The sequence below is a fragment of the Ostrinia furnacalis genome, unplaced genomic scaffold, assembly GCF_004193835.3.
Source record: "Ostrinia furnacalis isolate ACB-3 unplaced genomic scaffold, ASM419383v2 OfSCF2036, whole genome shotgun sequence".
Lineage (NCBI taxonomy): Eukaryota > Metazoa > Arthropoda > Insecta > Lepidoptera > Crambidae > Ostrinia > Ostrinia furnacalis.
The window spans coordinates 206,214-227,151 of NW_021132275.1; the positions used below are offsets into that span (position 1 = coordinate 206,214).

General features: G+C 35.3%; 1 protein-coding gene across 1 annotated transcript in view; it reads left to right on the top strand.

Annotated features, from left to right (window-relative positions):
- The window catches only part of LOC114354262 (uncharacterized), a 47,194-nt gene that overhangs the window by 21,653 nt on the left and 4,603 nt on the right, over positions 1-20,938 (top strand). The window contains exon 2 of the mRNA XM_028306550.1: positions 17,889-17,947. Within this exon, the coding sequence (XP_028162351.1) occupies positions 17,889-17,947 (59 nt within the window). The remainder of the gene's footprint in view (positions 1-17,888; positions 17,948-20,938) is intronic.

Sequence of the window (20,938 nt, forward strand, 5' to 3'; positions counted from 1 at the left end):
TATTATTATTTATTTATTTATCATACTTTTTAAAGATACAAGTTTGGTTTATATTTAACAACTAGCGGCCGCCCGCGACTTCGTACGCGTGGATCCCGTTTTACCCCCTTCATCAGCTTTAAGTTTACTAAAGTACCTGCATGCCAAATTACAAGCGTCTAACGTAAGCGGTTTAGATTTTTCATACAAAAGGATTTTCCCGCTAATTCCCGTTCCCGTGGGAATTCCTAAGTATACTATAACCTGCCCAGGAGTATGAAGAATAATTGTACCAAGTTTCTTTAAAATCCGTCCAGTAGTTTTTGTTTCTATAAGGAACATACAGACAGACAGACAAAAATTTTACTGACTGCATTTTTGACATCAGTATCGATCACTAATCACCCCCTGATAGTTATTTTGAAAATATATTTCATGTACAGAATTGACCTCTCTACAGATTTATTATAAGTATAGATTTCCTAGTAACGGTCAAACTTTTTGCTCTAGTTTTCTCTGTAGCTTTGTAAGAAGTATTAAACAACATTTCCTGAACATTTCGCGCTTTAGTGCACTCTACATTATATTACTAAGCGGTAAATGTATAACAGTGGATATTATTTTCTTTTTATGGTTGCTTTATTAGTTATAGCACTATAGTTCCAGAAACAAAGCGGATGAAGTTCTTTCGAATGGGACGCAGTTCGCCAATGCTCTTTAAACTGAAAGCAAATTAGCTATGAATTTCATGAATAAATCATATAAAACCTCGTTATCGGTGCGTGTAAACTTATAATAATCGTTTGTTTAAGACTTAGCTGTGAAAATATTTTGCGTAACTTTCCTCATCGGTAGGTATTTATTATAGGCAATTATATAAACAGTCGAAAGACATTTGTGAGAAATCTATCTGAAGTGGAAACGCTAATCTTATCGCTATCACAAGGTTGTTGAAAATGCATATAGCAACGTCGATACGTTGCAAAATATTGTGTATTCGATTGAATTTTAGTTTTTGCATCGTGTGTTTGGGGTTTTATGAGCCGCCCTTGCCTTTATTATGACGTTCTGGAGCGAGAGATAAAAAATTATCATCATCATCAACAGCCCTTTACAGTCCACTGCTGGACTATGAGCCTCCTCCACTATACTGGAGGGTTTTGCCATAATCCCCACGTTTGGCAGGCGAGATCGCAGTTTAAAAGATTGATGTTTTTCAGAGAGCACTGTTGCCCGTTCTCTGTTTGATGTGTAGTCCCTAAGTCACCTCTTACGCCGCCTTAAGCCGTGTGGTGACGGCAGAGTAGAATACCTACATTTGTCACCAACCCCTACTCAAAAATTATCAATTTTAGTTAATTAAATAATAAGATGTGTAAGTATGTACATACGGATAGTTAGTAATTATGAGTTAATCTGAACAAGAGCTCTATAAATAAGAGAATAATGTATTTAGACACGTAGAGTTTTACACGTTTTAATCGCTAAAAATACACACTAATACATAAATATAGAAGAAATACTATATTTACTTACAAATACCTAGTTGCAATTCCGGTGGAGTTCGCGATCGATGAAAAACGATTGACACGCATTGCTAGTTTTGCGCTGCTATTTCACTTTACTCGCCTATTAAAAAAATCGTTTATAATACAAATCATCTAAGATGTCAATACATGGCAACATCTCGTGCAGGATCGTGTTGAATCACTGCGTATGATTAATCCGCGACAGTGACCGGTCGGACGTCTCAATCATACGCCCACGATCTATGTAATGTTCTGTCAGTGCTTGTCAAACTGTAGATGAATCTTGGGCAAAAGAGCTAACAAAGAAGGAACATGTAAAACAAAGAACACGAAACGCCTCTGTGGTCTACAGAAGTTGCAGTGGTGGGAAAATGTGGTGGCATAGTCCCGTATTTCTATGGTCTAGTGGTAAGACCACCTGCTTCAGACTCAGAGGTCTTGGGTTCGATTCCTAGTGAGGGAGATTAATTCGGTTTGGATGGTGGTAGAGCTTGTTCTAAGCTACCCCAATCTTACTTAATTCTGTCGCCATAATAACAATAGTAACAGCATTGTTGTGTTCCGGCAGTTGGAGGTAAGAATGCCAGTTTCTGTGTGGATGTGGATTCCGAGGGAAGCTCACTTCCAACTTTTTGACCTGATTATCACTTTCCATTAGGTGAGATGCAAGCCAAGAGCTAACTACTCGTTTTAGATAAAAATAAATTCTGAATCAATTTAATAAAGCACTACGTACGTGGTGTCTTGTTGACTCGTGAGTTCGTTATTCGTCACTAACATGTCAGATATTATTTTTTTCTGCAATTTTCTATCTAAAGATATAAACTGCCTCGCAGGAGCACATAGCATCTTAATTCTTAGTATATGAAAGCTGCTGACAAGCGCTTTTATGACATTGCCATCAGCAAAAATACTAGAGAAAGATCAAAAAGTGCAAGAGGAAGATTGAGAACCACTGGCCGGTTGATTTAATAGCAATCATTGGTTAACATTTTATTTATACCTTTAATGGCGCCAGGACAATGTTTCCGTGATTTCAACACGGCCTTGACTCAATATAGATGATAATTACAGTGAGTCAAGCATTTTCAAATCGCTTGAGAAGATATAGCCGGTTTTATAAGATAAAAAAAAATTGTAGATAAGAGACCATAACCAATTAATCTATGGATCTAAGAATCTTATCCGGTTTTAAAATGGCTTAAGTAAATACTTACCTAAGTATCAACCAAAATAAGAGAAACAGTTATGACGCTTGTAAATAACATTTTGGTATTCACATTTCACTTCATTATCTAATAAACAACAACACTAACAATAATACCGGTTTTAATATTCTCAATAAAACCATTAGCTGTACATTTTGTAGAACTGTAATAAAGCTTCTTAAAATGTAGGTAGGTTTATGAACAAGGGGGTAGTCAAGCTTTAAAAAGCTCAAGTTTCCTAACAACCGAATCTTGACAGCCATAATTCAAATGTCACAGGGATTTTCCTAGTTCCACCGGAGGCTCGTATTTGGCATGAAATTACTTTTTAACAATGCATATGTTACTGTAAAAGCTCGAATTGCANGTGCTCGAGGGATACGAACTGAGGCCATTACGTTTTTGTTTTAAAAAAGACCAGAACAGTTTAGGGTTTGCAGTTAAAGAGGACTCGATCGATGCAATGTATTTTTTAAAATGCAATGCCAACATTGCCCCTTTCCAGAGCCATATGTAACGCGGCAATTACCGGCAATCTCCCGCAACGTGACGAATGCTCGTATTAAGTGCAAAATGAATGTGAAATCAGCTCGAGAGTGGCTCAACCGGTTTTGGAGAAAAACGCTAATTTGACTCAGGGAGTCGGAGACATTTGGACAGATGCTGGCAGGCTAAACGACTGTTGATAATGGTCGGGCGATTTTGTTGCCAAAAGGGATTTCAGTTAATGCGAGCAAGAGCGGTTTACGTTACCGTGCTCGTGCTGGTTTCGTTTGTAAATGTAATACTTATTCCTAATGATTTTGTTAGAAACATCTGAAACATTATTTTGAAGATCTGATCCTGAAGGCTGAAATAATCCTGATAATCCTTTTTACGGATAATGTTCTTCGTGTAACCTACCCATATTTCACAATTTTATTAATTAAACCAGTACCTCTATTACGAAAAACTTTCGAGTTCGTTTCGTTTGCGTATTCAAAGTGCCATCGAAAAATTTTGTATGAAAAATTAAACAGCGCCCCCTAGGGCGGCGGCTAACTCGAAAGTTTTTCGTAATAGAGGTACTGTTACTAAACATTTTACCATTTAAAACCTAAGATGTGAAAGGGATTTAAGTTATTGTAATATCGATAGAGTTATGCTAGATGCTTTAGAAGGTTCATAAAGGGTCTCTTCCTCTACAATAAAATTTTCTTCGAGGTCTTTTTACTAAGATATTTTTTCCTTCTTCAATCTTTGTTCACATTAAATGTTACTTAGCTGCCGGCCATTCATGCAACACAGTAAACAGTGGACCCTAGGCCAATGCCTTATACAATTATTAATTATGTCTAACTAATTATTATTCATCCCATACAAGCATCTGTGGTGCCCAAGTAAGGGTGCGGTATGTATTATGGATGTGTATATCACTATTTATATCGTCCGAGCGAATCGTGATCTGAATCGATTATAACTCGATTCCTTTTGGGTATCGACTGCGCAGTAAACAAATTTTACTTTTCATCAAATTAATAATTTGATGAGGTAGGTTTATTACAATAGAAACCATTATTATTATTTATTTATCATACTTTTTAAATAAGTATACGAGTTTGGTTTATATTTAACAATTTTCTAGTAACGGTTAAACTTTTTGCTCTAGTTTTCTCGTAGCTTTGTAAGAAGTATACAACATTTCCTGAACATTTCGCTTTAGTGCGCTCTACATTATTTACTAAGCGGTAAATGTACTCGTATAACAGTGGATATTATTTATTTTAATGGTTGATTAATATTATAGTTTCAGAAAGAAAGCGGATGAAGTTCTTTCGAATGGGACGCAGTGCGCCAACGCTCTTTAAACTGAAAGCAAATTATGAATTTCATGAATAAATAATATAAAACCTCGCTATCGGTGCGTGTAAACTTATAATATTCGTTTGTTTAACACTTGGCTGTGAAAATATTTTGCGTAACTTTCCTCGTCGGTAGGTATTTATTATAGGAAATGATATAAACAGTCGAAAGACATTTGTGAGAAATCTATCTGAAGTGGAAACGCTAATCTTATCGCTATCACAAGGTTGTTTTCGATAAAAATGCATATAGCAACGTCGATACGTTGCAAAATATTGTGTATTAGATTGAATTTTAGTTTTTGCATCGTATGATGGTTGGGGTTTTATGAGCCGCCCTTGCCTTTATTATGACGTTCTGGAGCGAGAGATAAAAATATCAATTTTAGTAATCAAGTAATAAGGTGTGTAAATACAGTCACGGAATGAAAAGGTTCGTCAGTTTTCAAATTGATTCTTTCATCGAATCGCGAGCACATATTACCTTTTGAAACTATGTTACAGAATAATCTCGAGTTAGAGAAAATAATCTTTAACTGTTCGTCAGTAAAGTTCAAAATTATTCAGATCAAAGTTGTTTGACGATTTATCTTGTCAAGAAGATTATTATGATTGAGAAACTAAAACCTTCTTGTTGGTTCAACCTGCCATTATTATTTCTATTAAATAAAAAAATCTATTGTCAATTGGTCAATGTCATCATTGCATTGCACTGTGATGGGATAGAAAAATAAACAAGCAAAACCTTATTCGTTAACAAACGTCATATTTATTTAAATGTTAGCAGCACTGTTTCTTGCACTGTTATGTTGGCAGGTTTGACTCTTACAGTACCTAGTGCAAGCGAAAACCGACACTAAGGTGACGAACCTTTTCATTCTGCGACTGTACATGAATCCGGATACCTACTCTACTCAGTACTTATGAGTTTATCTGAACAAGAGCTCTATAAATAAGAGAATAATGTATTTACACACGTAGAGTTTTACACGTTTTAATCGCCAAAAATACACACAAATACATTAATATAGAAAAATACTATATTTACTTACAAATAGTTGCATTTCCGGTGGAGTTCGCGATCGGTGAAAAACGATCGACACGCATTGCTAGTTTTGCGCTGCTATTTCATTTTACTCGCCTATTAAAAATATCGTTTATAAGTACAAATTTTTCCTTTAACTTACCGATCTTCTATGTCAATACATGGCAACATCTCGTGCAGGATCGTGTTGAATCACTGCGTATGATTAATCCGCGACAGTGACCGGTCGGACGTCTCAATCATACGCCCACGATCTATATAATGTTCTGTCAGTGCTTGTCAAACTGTAGATGAATCTTGGGCAAAAGAGCTTCCAAATAAGGAACATGTAAAACAAAGAACACGAAACGCCTCTGTGGTCTACAGAAGTTGCAGTGGTGGGAAAATGTGGTGGAATATGTCCTGTATTTCTGTGGTCTAGTGGTAAGACCACCTGCTTCAGACCCAGAGGTCCCGGGCTCGATTACTGTGAGGCAGATTCATTCCTTCTGGTTGATGGTAGAGCTTGTTCTAAGCTATCACCATCTTACCTAAGTCTGTCGCCATAATAACAATGATAACAGCATTGTTGTGTTCCAGCAGTTGGAGGTAAGATAGCCAGCTTCTCTGTGGATGTGGATTGAGAACCACTGGCCGGTTGATTTAATAGCAATCATTTGTTAACATTTTATTTATACCTTTAATGGCGCCAGGACAATGTTTCCGTGATTTCAACACGGCCTTGGCTCAATATAGATGATAATTACAGTGAGTCAAGCATTTTCAAATCGCTTGAGAAGATATAGCCGGTTTTAAAGATAAAAAATATTGTATATAAGAGATCATATCTATGGATCTAATGCCCGTTTTCACCATCAATCCGTAATTTTTAAGTGACCCCTATGGTAACACATAAACAGGCATTTTGTTTTCACACAGGCATAAGAATCTTATCCGTTTTAAAATGGCTTAAGTAAATAGGTGTCTAGGTAATTATCAACCATTTGAAGGGAAGTAATAATTCTGTCGCTTGTAAATTACGGTTTATTCATTCTCTAATAAACTAAGGCTGTACTTTAACCACAGAATAATAGTACTTTAACTTTGACAAACGTCAAAAATATGTTAAACTCTATACAAAAAAGCACCGTTTATTGTTATTGTTTCGGTTAAAATGATGATGCATCTCAGCCTAAGTTAGCCCACAACAAAAATAACACCGCTTTTATTTTCATTACAACCACTAATTTAAAACCAACCAGCACGTTTGTTTATGAACAAGGGGGTAGTCAACCTTTCAAAAGCTCAAGTTTCCTAACCGAATCTTGACAGCCATTGCAATGTCACAGAGATTTTCCTAGTTCCACCGGAGGCTCGTATTTGGCATGAAATTACTTTTTAACTATGCATATTTCAATCAACAGAGAGGTCCAACGAGAATTAAGTTAGGTAAAGTTATGAATCTGCCCTTAATGTTTATGTCTATCGCAATAAGGTTCAAAGTTGACAAATATTGTTACTGGTACACAGCAAATAAAACGTTAATATTAAATGTAGCGTTTTGCACGAGACGATAATTATGGTCTATGAGACCGCAGGCGTCGCCAAGCAGCCATGTATGGCAGGTAGCATTTATAATGCTTGTATTTTATTCACAAGTCGGAATCTGTGACGTACAGATGTGGTCGAAAATAGGGGTGTCTATATTATGCTCTAATACCGAACTTACGTCCAGCAGTGGATGTCTTTCGGCTGAAACGAACGAACGAACCGGACTTACTTACGTTGGTTTGGTATTTAGTTACCCAAAGAAGATATTAAGTTTGAATTTGTTGCTCTAATACGAGAATTGAGTGTAGATTCTGTATTATTAAGATTGTGTGCTATCCAAAAAACTCAAACTTATCTGTATGGAATATCTGTGTGTGAATGAAGACAAGATATAAAAGCTCAGCATTGATATAAAAGCTCGGAATTGCAGAGCAAAGGTATCCTATAATATCTAGGCTATTATACAGGCAGGTTTTTAAATGCCTTTTCTTGTTTGCTGATGCTGTTGATGCAAAAAAAGAAAAGTTACGAGAAGTTTAAAAATATTGCCCACTTTATCATTTTTGCTCTACCAACCCTAGAAACGGATGTACAACAAACAACAAGCTATTAGACGAAAGATCATGAGATACATGTTCATTGATAGACTGATTAGGTTTTATTGCGTGCCATAATATAAAGGTTTAATTGGCTGACTACTTTTTATGTCATTTGTGAGAGGATGGGGCTGACAACGGAAAACGGTAGTATGTGATAGCATCATGCCATTTTGGTACAGTTAGTTCCACAATTAGAAGTATTATGGCTTTCAGGTTTCCAACAGCGTTAAACGAGAAATATACCTAGGATATTTTTCTATAGTTGGTTTATCAAGGAAGAAGAAAATAATAATGATGAAAATTTTCAAATTTTGAAATCGGTAAAAATACTTTTCCAAATGGCGGCGTGTGATTAGGAAAGCCGACCCCGCGTAACGGGATAAGGCGAGGCAGAAGAAGAAAACTTTGCCACCATTCCTGGATAATTTAATTCAGTAAATCCTAAACCATATGAGAAAGAAGGAAGCTTTCGTTTCCATATTCAGCTTTTTAGTTTTTACTTTTGTTTCTTATTACCGAAGTTTCTTATTCCATTTCAATTTTTGTAACACGCTGTATGTCAGATATCATGTAATGAACTTGTATTATTATATGTGGGCGTAAAAATAAAAAATCTTTTGTCAGTATGAAATAACAAAAGCTTAACAAAGAACAGCGAATAAATCTGCTCAATTCTCGTTCCTTTACGGGCAGGTTTGCTTTAGTTTCCTTATACGGATGCGATGTAGGTGGTAGTTACTTGAATTATGGCTTAGACGTAGTCCTATGCCTTTTTAGTTCTTGGATACCCAAAGGGTTGTGGCTCCATGTATGGGAAATATTATCTTGTCCATCTTCGGCTTATTATTTGTTCAATTTTATGGGCAAACAAACGTATGATTTTGTTGTTTATTCTTTAAAGTCTGCCGTGATTTTTTAGCTCTACATGTTCAAATGAAAAGATGCAGTGCAAGAATCTGGGTCACCAATTATGAAATTAAGACTTGACAATAAAAGCCTCTTTTTCAAAGGTTTACAAAAGGTTCATCTAGGATGAACCTTACACATTTAAACGTTTATTGAGTAACAGTCGCAGCTTTCAAGTCTGTTCTCTGTGGTAATTAATTTAGCGAATTTATTCATTATTTGCGTTTCACATAAATAAATGAACTGATTTACCAACAGTTATTTATTATTCACGATGTGAAATCTGATAAAGTTTTGGTTATCGAACACCGTATCTACAATCGGCCTCGCAGAAAGTTGGTATGTAGTTAATATGTAGGTATATTGTTTCACATTTCCGCACTCAGAGTGGAGATTGATGTTGGCAAGTCCTCTGACATTTAGATTTTTTTATTCCACACCTTTTTCTTGGAACAGGCTTTCACAAAAATATTAAATTAAATTTAAAGAACTACCGACTCCATCTTCATGTTCATTTGTAACTATAATGCATGCACAGAACCCTTATCATTAACTTTAAAACTTGTAAAAAGTTTACAAAGAAGTATGATGATTTTGACCCATGGTTTACAGTTTTACATTGTTATTTCGCTGAAAACTTTGTTGTGAACTTACATTAAAATCTCATTCGCGATTTACGCAGCAAACAGACTGTCCAAAGTATCATACAAGAAATAGAGTCATCAACATACAATAATGCAGAATGAATGGAGTGAATAAACCAATTGCATTGGCCGACGACCTCTGTCACTAGCACAGATAAATTGACAACTGGCCTGTTCTGGCTTGAGATATTGCTAATGAATAACGCGGGAAGTACTGCGATAGCCCTGTTTTGAATGGGTATACAGGGTGGAAACGATAAGTGATTTCACTCGATTATTTCTAAACTATACAAGATATCGAAAATCTGAAAACTGAAAGTGCTTCACGAGCTCTGTCCAACGGTACCAAATAGGTTACAAAATAAACTAGATCTATCCGAAAATTCAATGTTTCCGGTAATCAAATTCTTAATCACAAATGAGGTTTTGTACACTTCTCGGAACAAGTGTAATTTGCACTAGCTTAGGATTCAGGGTCTCAGTATGATGCTACAGTTTAGGTGTTTAAAATAATAAAGATATTTCTATTTCCATTTCTATGACGTTTTAAAATCCTTGAAGCATCTCAGTTTTGTTTTTGATTAAGGTTTTCTATCAAAGAAACAAGTGTCAAGTTATTATTAAGGACCCAGTGGACCAAAAGCTCTTAAACAAGGCCGAGAAATCGAAAAGAATTTTTTACAATCTATTTTCGGAGGCTCACGAAAAATTTCCTAACAGCCATTATCAGATGTCAGATTCTTCCGTTTTACAGTTAATGGGCGGAAAAGCAGCTGAATGTTCCTATTTTAAGCCAAGATTAATAATTCCGATGGTATTCACCATCTGTCTCGATTTAGGCCTATCTTTCCGCGCGTACGCACGTCTACACGTCTTGGATGCAAACAATGTCACTGTCAAAGTGGCAGGGTTGTCAAAACTGTCTTTATTGAAAGCAATTCCTATCTATGAAAGTCCGTTCAGCATTTTAAAAAGAGAATGACTGAAATAAGCTTATGCACAGCACATACCTTCTTATTTAAAATAGTCGGGAACAAAAAGTAGGTAAGTCATTTGAGACAATAACTTGTATGTAAAGTACTAATATTTATGTATCACCAACAATATTTATGTACCTTAATGTACATACTACATATGCCAAAGACCAAAATATTCTGAAAAGAAGGCTCAGATTTTGTCTCTCTAAATCACCAGTAGTTTATTCCTTGCACGATATGCACAAATGTTAAGTTAATTAGATAAGAACGTAAATGTTTAATGTAGAGTCTAGTAATATTTAAAGTGCAACGTTTAAAGTTGCTAACCCTAGAGTACGTTGACGTTTTGTATAAACAGCCGCGGTTTTTACCAATAACAAAGCAAGCCAGTCTTCACTACGATGTTTTGTAAACATCCATCATGTCAGTTGACAGTGAAAACGAGTAGATCGGGGACATAGTCGATGATATATCGTACACTACTTTACTTCTCGATGACGTAGCTACAAAGCATCAAGTCCTTTGAAGATGCTCCTGGAAAAAACATCTAAAGACTTGGCCGTATGCATCTCTATCCGAAGCCGTAAAACATGTATAAAAAATGTATGAAAAAAAAGACTTGAAAATAAGCGATTTTAAATTTTAATTTCAGATCTTTCAGTATAAGTTATTTTCGTTTCATTTTTACTATCAATCAATTGATTAGGTTATAATTCCTTTGAAATTGGTCTTTAGAATTAGAGGCATCTTTATATAGTAATAAGACCAATTAAAATTTTGTTTATTTTTCATTATACTTATTTATAAGCGTTACTTTGCTTTACATCTAACCTACTGAAAGATGAACGTATTGTCTGGGTGGGTATTAAATGATTTCCATGAAGTAGAACCTTTACCATAGTAAAGGTGAGGCAGCACTCAGCTGTTTTTGCCCTGATATTTCGACGTCCTTGACATTTTCCTAGCATTTCCACCTTTGTCACATAATTGGGACATTCTCTTGATTCGACTTTCCACTTTTTTTTCCGGAATTACCGGAGATTCCTGTAAGAAGTGATATTAACAATTTAACATAATTTGCATTAAATTATACGCGTAAAGATTGACTTGAGTGAAAAGGTAGTGATGACGTGGTATTTATGCTAATTACCTAATTATTGAGTGCTTTATGTGTCAATTAACTTTTTTAAAGGTTTAAAGTGTGGAACCTTAAACAATGTAAGTAAATTATGAAGAAACAATGAATTATATTAAGTGCGTTAAACTGCTTGAAAGGTTTCAATTGCAACATGTACCTAGTTAGGTATTAAAAGCAACAGAATTTGGCTAATATAGGGACCTACTCGTAAATGTAGCCAAATGCTATTAGATACAGTAGGCTTATGACAATTCAGTTAATATTACTTTATATTATGATCTCAGATCATAGAATCTATGATCAGAGATTATGATGAATGTAACATTCTGAGCAGTTCAGAAATGCAGTGGTTTCCATCATTTATGAATGATGGAAACCCCCACATGACCTGATTCAAGTTAGATCGAAGACCCGATACAAATCATCGATACTTTCTTATGTCGACGTCTCGATATGATCTGGCTTTAAAATTTACGGCGGAATTATCGTGAAAGGATATTTTTAAGAGTACTGTTACTTGGTATGAAATATCGATCGTGATTCTTTTGGAGAGATGCTGCAGCCGATAAATTTGGAAATAATTTGTAATAAACATGAATGCAAGATAAAATTTGCATATCAATTAAACCAGATGGATGTCCTTTGTGTGAATATGTGGGGAATCCAGGACAATTTTTTTTAGCTTTATACCTTTTGAATTTTTATGGGTCGTTCAAGTTTTGACAATTAAACTCCCACCGAATCCGATTGTGACCAAGAACATCGATGTTTTATAATCCTCGTAAAAAACACTGACCCAAAAACACCAAGATGAAGAAAGAGCGAAGTTAATTCGGACCAGTCGGCAAACAAATTGGCGAAAAAAGGTGTCAGTTCATCAAACGAACGCGCCCCAAATCGGATAGCAAAGGTCGGTCGGGTCGGCGGTAAGTGTGTCACTCAAGACACATTCGATATCGGTAATTGAAAGTGACAGACTTACAGGCAACTGGTTTGAGAAATGAGGTGTTGGAATATTTGTTTATTGACTTTAGCAGCGTGGATTTCGAATTTTCGATCTGTCACGGAAACTCTATCGTGCTTCTCGCGATCATCAACATGGTCCCCAACATGGTTTTAAAATCTGAAACAAGTTATTTCATAAAAAGTCTTACCTAAAGTCTGTCGCCATAACAACAATGTTAATAGCATTGTTGTGTCACGGTTGTGTTCCGGTAGTTAGAGGTAAGATGGCCAGTTCCTCCGTGGTTGAGGATTCTGGGTGAAGCTCGCTTCCACCTTCGGCCTTACCATCAGGTGAGATAAAGCTTCCTCGTTGTGGATAAAAAAAAGTAAAAATATGAACAACTTTGCCATCTGATATACTCGTAGTACAGTGTGCACATCACAACGTGTTAATAATAGAGTCAGGCTGCTCTGACTTCTCAATTGCGGTTTATTTATTTCGTGTCATTGTTTAATCGGTATCGGCAGCAAGCCAAAACCTTTCCCAGGAAGTACAGACGTAGGCATATCAAGCTGCACAATGTGGTAAGTATCTTAGGTAGTTGTAATAGACTGTATTTCCTCTATGAAATAGAGGCTATTGTGCAACAAAAATGTATATTCTGAAGTACTGTCCACGTGTGCACTGTGAATCAACAGTAACAGCAGAAATTCGTTAAGAAAAAGAAAAACCATACCCTTACAACATTACATAGCAGGCTTTAGAAAAATGATTCAGTAAGGAAGGTTTTTGTAAAGAAGGCAAATGCTATAAATGTATGCTGCTACCACATGAGTTCATTACTCATGTCATGCGTGAGGCGGTGAGGCTGTGCTACTATATTCACATTCATGATGACGCTTATTAAATTTTATCAGTTCACAATCTGACCAAAGTTTTTAAGATGGTCTGTGATAAATTAAAAAAATATCTGGGGTCCAAATACTCCCGGTTGACTCATTCGGAAGTCACCAAACAATACATAGTTTGAACTACTTTTCTTTTTTTGCGGCACGTCATGCGCCATGGTTTCTGAAAGTTAACTGCCTAACCCTACACTGTGTTTTCTTTTTTTTATCTTGCTATACCGTTGACTAATCGGCCAGGGGTCTGGTCTGGACCCTTCCTGTGAGTCACCGCAGCCGTGGCCGTGTGTCACGATTCCTTATGTAATAATTATTGTACCTCTGCCGGTGGTTTAGTAGTCTCTGACGCAATGACGCAACATTGTAACTTATCTGTGGCAGTGACAAGAGGGGTCTTCCGTTTTGCCGCCTTTTTTTGGAGCAGTAGGATTACAGATAGTAATATGCTCCTGTTTCTATGGTATCTGTAGTAGTCTTGTATCTTTACATGAAAAATTTAATAAATTCTCATTTATTTACTTAAAATTTAAGTTTAAAGTAAAAGAAGTCTTAACGAATCTACATTAAAGACTTAGTCACGGTAATAGTATCTATACAGTATTCCAACTCGGCCATATTTTTGAAATAAATGTCAACAACCGCGCGGTATGTCACCGTATGACAACATGCGATAGGGCTACCCACTTGCAGACCCTATTTTCATTACATCTGCCTACTTAGAATTTCTATCTAGTTTTGTGGATGTATTTTGCGATTGTAATTTTTTATTTTATTTTGACAAACAAAATACTTTGTGAATGTAATAGGATAAAAATGCATGTTGTTTTGTGATTAGTAGATTTAATTTAAAAAAAATATTTGTGTTAAGATTTAGTAACAAATCTTATGAACTTGCGACCGAAAATGTATGCGCCTCGACTAAGGCGTACAAAATGCTTGATTATTATACAGAATGTTAGGTAAATGGGTTTACAAGTGGACACTAGCCCATTTTAACATGTGCATATAAATAGTATGGTGTAGTCAGAAAATTGACATCATCATACACCCTGTATACCTAAATAGGTACTTGTAAATATTTTTATTAAAAAAAACAGTTTCAAAAACAACACATCGTCCGTTTATTGCTGTGGCACATTCGCGACACCCCCGACTTTAGCATGTCGAGCGCATACCGAGATTTGAATTTCGAAGGAAAGCTCGCGTTTCGTCCGTTTAGGTATTATGAAGTTACAATACTGCATGATAATATTACCGTGACTTAGTTACCGCTCTACTAAGGTTTTAACCCTTCTAATAGGTCATTCTGTCCAAAAACTAAGGTTAACTTTTGCTGATTCAGGTCATACAATAAAAGAAAACGAACTTGGAACTTTTTATAAGTAGTTAGTTAGATACCTATGAGGCGTGAATAATACAAAAACGTGTTGACTCTTGATTTCTATGACTGTTTTTGCTCTTCAACTGAAGTGTTTGGATTCAATTTATAATGATAAGCAATTTAGATGGAGCCTTTCGATAGAAAGTTCTGAGAAATAATAAAGTGACCGAAGTACGTTTTATTTTGTATAAATAGGTATTTCGCTAATCGTATTTCACGAGATTACCAAAAGTTATTTACAAACAAGTTGTTTATTTGTGTTATTTTTAAATCTCTCCTCGACCTTTTATTCTTAACTCAAATATTTATTTTTTTCTACAGCATCTATCAGCTTCATTAACCGACTTCAAAAAAGGAGGAGGTTCTATGTTCGGCTGAATGTATTTTTTGGTGTAGGATTTAACACCTAATGTAGCTATTTACATAGAAACTTTCCCAAATAATATTTCGGTTTAATACCACAAAACCAGGTCGTAAAGGTTATTTTCCAACAAAGTTCTTATCAATCTTATCTATGTGCAAATCCAAGTGAGGATGTCAGAATTAGTTAATTACATAACGGTACATAACAAACTATAATACGTCACTCGCTAGTGGCATCACTGTCAACCCGTCTGGCCGCGCAGGTTTCAACAAAACCCAGGATGTGTGGTTGAGTCCACTGTGGTAGGGATGTCACTTTTATTTCAAAAATTTTAAATTAAACCAACCTTCTCTTGACATTGATATAAGTAGGTAGGTACTACAACTACGTCTCTGTTTAGCATCGACACGAAGGTTGAAAAATAGCATTAGACATAAACTAAAAAACTAAAAAATGAAAATTAAATATAAAATATAAAAGTCGGAAAAGCATAGTTAACTACTATGTACTTTAATAACTCGTACTGAATCTTGTTTAAAATCCAGTAAGTACTTAATTCAATTTAAATTTAATAAATAATGACAATCATTGTTATTAAATGCATTTTTTTCTTTCACAATTTCGACCTTCCCTTGAACTTAATAATCCTTTATTCACTTAATTAGCGGACAGATTAATGTCACTTACTTATTAAATCCTTATTGATGGAGATTTTAATTTTTGATTATGATAATACTCGTACTAAATCTTGTTTGTTTTTACTTCATCTTTCAATAGTATCCTGTTGATTTTTAGGTTTCATCTCTCTTACCATATAATAATAATCGTATAATCTTAATACCCAATTAACTAGTAGATATTTATTATAATTGTCTATGGAATATCTGTTTTTTATCGAAAAAAATATTTTAAACGTTCGCGAACCTTATTATTCTTATTATTCTGTGATACTGGCAGTTCACGCGAGATGCGTTTTAACGATAAAAAAAGCGTGAACTTCTGTGAAATGCCATTGAGAAAAAGTTGATTAAATCTTTACCAACTTAACCATTAACGAGTCCATTCAGACATCGATAACCCACAAAATGAGCGCTAATTGCATCGTTAATTAACAATCGTAATGAAGATGATTGGCAGCGAACAGTAATAGACGCGTTTTTTGCAACATTATTCAGTTTTCCTAATGGGTATCATTAGGCGCGCTTCTTTAATTAAAAGGCTTGTCCCATTTACCCTATATGCCGTTGTTGTATTAGAGTTAACTAGTTTAAAAACGGCTTCGTTCGTGCCCATTCCACTCGATGAAGACTGGCACATCCTTCAGGATTTATTCCGATAAAGGGGAGAATTTCAACTATTGTTCCTTTCTTATTACTGACATTTTCTGCTCTAATCAGTAAAATTTTAATTATGTTGTTAATTGGAAAAGATGTTAAAATTTACAGCACAGTTACAGTACCTACAGGCAACTGCTAACGACTCTATCTAAAACTGACTTGCTATAAAATTTTAAGAAACTTAATCTTTACATATAGAGGTCATAAAATGATATGAACATGAGGAATTGAGGAAGTCACTCATTGTATAGTAAGTTTGTGCCGTGCTGTTACCTATTAATATGTCGCAGACCACAGTCGTCAGATCAATGAATTACAATCAAAAATACGTCTACTGATCGTCTGTTGGACAGATTAATCAAATACGTTTGTCATACACTTGGATGAGGCAATTTACTCAATCAAGTCCGTTGTTACCGAACAGCTATTAACAGCGATAATAACGAAACATGTTTTTGTTTGAAACGCTAAGATCTAAAGGTCTACGTCATCACAAATAAAAAATACCTCATAAGAAATGTCTCTAGTAACGTAGAACTGTTATGTAAGAAAACTTGATCCCTTTTACATAACTGTAAAACGTCAATGAGTTCTGCGGTTAACTGATTGATACATGTTTTAAGCAGAAGTAGTTAATATAACGCTTTTCAAATGCCCTTAGATAGAATGTGTAAAAGCAATACGTAGTAGATTTTTTTTAAAAGGTAGACTTGCAAAATAACAACTACACAGTTTCATTACAAACTAAAGATGAGCTTTTGAAATGGAAATTAAAGGAAAAAATAAAATAAAATAATTATGTTATACCTAATTACTGCGTGATACGGAGTTCTTCAGCAACTGCCGACACCACAGACGGGCTCAATTAACTAATTCAATCAAGTTTGAATTGAGTTAACTTATCTCAATTCAAATCTCCATTAATCCTTTGTGACAGCCCTACGCTATCGGAAACGGAGCGAGACATAAACCACCAGTTTGAAAATGTCCTCGGAAAATGTCCTACGCCAATAAAATTTTAAAATGAGAGAGAATTGCCTTCGTTTGTCAGTCAAATGACGTCCACTGCTGGACAAAGGGCTCCCCCAAGGATATATTCTACGACCGACGAACGACGCAGCCTACCACAAAACAAAAATGATGCTTGCCAATGAACGAAACTATCTAATGAGTACTAATGACTGACTGCTATTGATATTACAGTAGTTTTTGCCCGTTATGTCCAGTAGAACAAATCGTTTGAAATATGAAGCGCTAGTATCCCATTACGGTTACATTCTTAGTATTTGTAAGACTTTGATTTTCTTGTTTTATGTCGGTACCAATGACACTGCAACCATGCTCCACTGGCTACAAGGTTCAATGTTACTTTTACAATTAGAATCAGGCTTTCTGTCTTTTAAAATGAACCTATTAGATCCGACAAACTAATATATACAAAGTTAGAAGATTTGTAAAATCTCTACCAGTTAAAAGTCTACTGCGTTGGTACAAAATCGTCACTTGGCGACTATTAATATGATAGATGAAAACCTAACATTTTGATGTTTTCTTTCCAGTTGCCGTAGACGTGGACGACAGACCAGTCTGCGTGGAAATCTGTGATACTGCGGGGCAGGTGAGGGTCACACATTTTTTTATGTGCCGGTTGCGTGCTCAAAAGAGTGCCAACGGGCAGTAAAGGGTTAAAAAAGGTACCAAACCTGGGTCTCAACAGAAAGTTATGAATAAATGATTTTTGAGAAGCTTCAGCAAAATGTGCTTATAGTTATTGAACCTACGAGTAAATTACCTACTGCGCAAGTTGATGTTTAGGAAATTAATCATCTTGAAGTTTGTAAACTAGTAAATAGGTATTACGGATACTTCTATGTAAATATAAAGAAAAATGTATTATCTTCTCTTTTGAACGAGTTGCACAACATAAAACGTGTTCTAGGATATTTTCAACACTAGACCAGTGAACTACAATAAAACATTTCCCAATAAAGAGCACGTGTACCTACTCATATCAATGGTGCCGGTAGTTTGGTGCTTGATTCAATCGAACCGAACTATGTTTTTATACTCTTTGACAATGCAGGTTAGGTACTTCCCACAGTTTCTCTACATACCTGCAAAACTGAGCTGTACAGTCTGATGCAAAAATATAAAGATTTGTTTATTCGGCACAATAAGATAGAAGAATCAACTTACGTAATAAATACGAGTATGATCAAAATTAGAGGAAAAAGTTTGCCAAAAGTATAAAATATACATGAGTATGACCTAGATCTAGACTCTACATAACCACTAGTATGTAAGGGTAAGTTTTATATGAACCTATGTATTAAAACTAATTCAAATAAAATAAACATAGCCTTTAGCCTGCTAAGTACCCTACCCTAATCAGAATTCAGGCTTCATATTTTGGAGGACAAGGCTTAATTAATTAGTTAGTTATTGTTACCCCAATTATAGAGCCGCACTAAACACTAATAAAAATGGCTGAAATTACATTTTAATAGTGAATAAGAATCGTTACGAAAAGAGCTAACATAAATTGATGATTAAAAGTCAGCCTCTCAGGGTGAAGTGAACCAACCTCAATATCTACCTGACTGTACAATAGATTTCAAAGTAAAAAACATTTTTCTTATCTACAATACAAATATGGTTGAATATAAACGTCCAACAATCGTGTTCATTTGAAGGGAAATGTCAACAATTCGTGTTTTCGTGCATTCATAACAATTTCGCACGGTGCCTGGCGCCTTTGTTGAGAACTTGAGAGTCACAGTGTGTCCAAGTGGTGTTCTCACAGCTTTCGGTATTATGACGTCTGTCTGATCAACCTAAGGTGAGTGAGAATAAAATTATGGCTGGTCAAATCAAAATCAAATCAAAAATATTTATTAAATTCAATTTTGACCAGTATTTTGACACTTGTGATCAGAGAGAGAGATCGTGGTCAAAGAAAACTTCACAACAAGAACAACAACTTAAAATTGGGTTATCCAATACCATAGGTTATTAGAAATGCGAAAGTTCTATTTTCACGCTTAAACCACTGAATTCCTGATTTAGAATTTAGTATAGGTACCTAGAGATAATTTGAAGACTCATTGAAAAACATAGGATAGCTTTTCGTTATTTAAAAGGGGGACACGCGCGTTAGTCTTTCCCTGACAGATCAAAATTTACGTATAGACAAGCTGAGTTTAATTGAAGGTTTCAGTTTGCCATACTTACTTTAAAAATTTACGCCGCCACTAACCGGCCATTGTGGAAATCATTGGGGGAATCCCATGTTCAGCAGTGGACGTCCTATGGCTGATAATGATGATGATAATGAATAATTTACCTTAGTGGTAAGTAAGGTAATATAAAATACACAAAATAATGAAAACATCTTTCAGCAGTACCTACTTATCCTTTGTTTGGTGCTCTTGTCTGTTACCAAACACCTTGTTAAAACTTGTAAGAGCAGTCATTAGGGTCCCATTAGCAAATGAACGCCGATTGGGCAAGAAGCCGATAAACGCTGACTGACGGGCTTCGGCCATTATTATGTTTATCAGACCGCATTGCACGGTGACAGACAGACCAACTGACGGTAGCTGTGCAATACACTTGGAATTTTGTAATGAATTATTTTAATAAATTACTTACATAAATATAGTATCCTTTTTCAGAAAATTTTCCTATGGAAAACCGAAAATGACTTGGAAACATCATTTTAACTCATCGACAATCCCGATTGTCATAAATTATATTATGTACTTACCTACTAATTTGTTTCAAGTTTTTACTTACAAACTATCAAATAACACTAATTGGATCTTTTAAGTCAGAAAGACAAACGAAACTAATTGAAGTAAGTAAACGTAAGTAATTGTTAAATTCGTAGGATCTGTAAAACTGCGAAACGAAGACTAAATAAGTATTAATGTTATTTTAGTAAATATATTTATTAGCTTCTTGGCTAGAGTCCTAAATCAATCCTACGCAAGGTCTCTCCAGTCCGTAAATAGTAAAATGTAGAGCGGATGGAAGATAGTGTATCAAGGTAATACATCGGAGAATAGTATCTTATTAATTTATCTGACAATAAATTACGAATTATCTGCGTGACCCACTATTTACCCGACGTCCACATTCTGTCAAGCCAATATATTAATCAGAAAGCTAATATTTATTTATGCATAACTGATAGTGGGAAAGTCACCCGTAGTTACAGAAGGGGCTAGCTACCTGAAATTACCTTGTGCAATGATGGATTGCAGCTATGCTAGCTATAGAACGCTAGAAGTACTAAATGCGGCACACAAACCTGTTAAATTCATAAGTAAAATATTGAGATTTTGGACTCTACTTAATGGTAGAATGGAGTTACCATTACCATCATGAAAACTACAGTAACATGTAGATAAGTCCCAGTAAAAAATCGGAATATATCCCTCATTTTTATCAATAAACTATCCACTTGTTGTAGACAATACTTTAGACTGTACATTCTACAAATTGGTTTGGTAATGAAACGAAAGCGTCCCAGAGGAATCCTTACATACCTACAATGGCTGTAATCCAGACTCTCTCTCACTGTCTTCTACTGTCTACGGAGAATGTT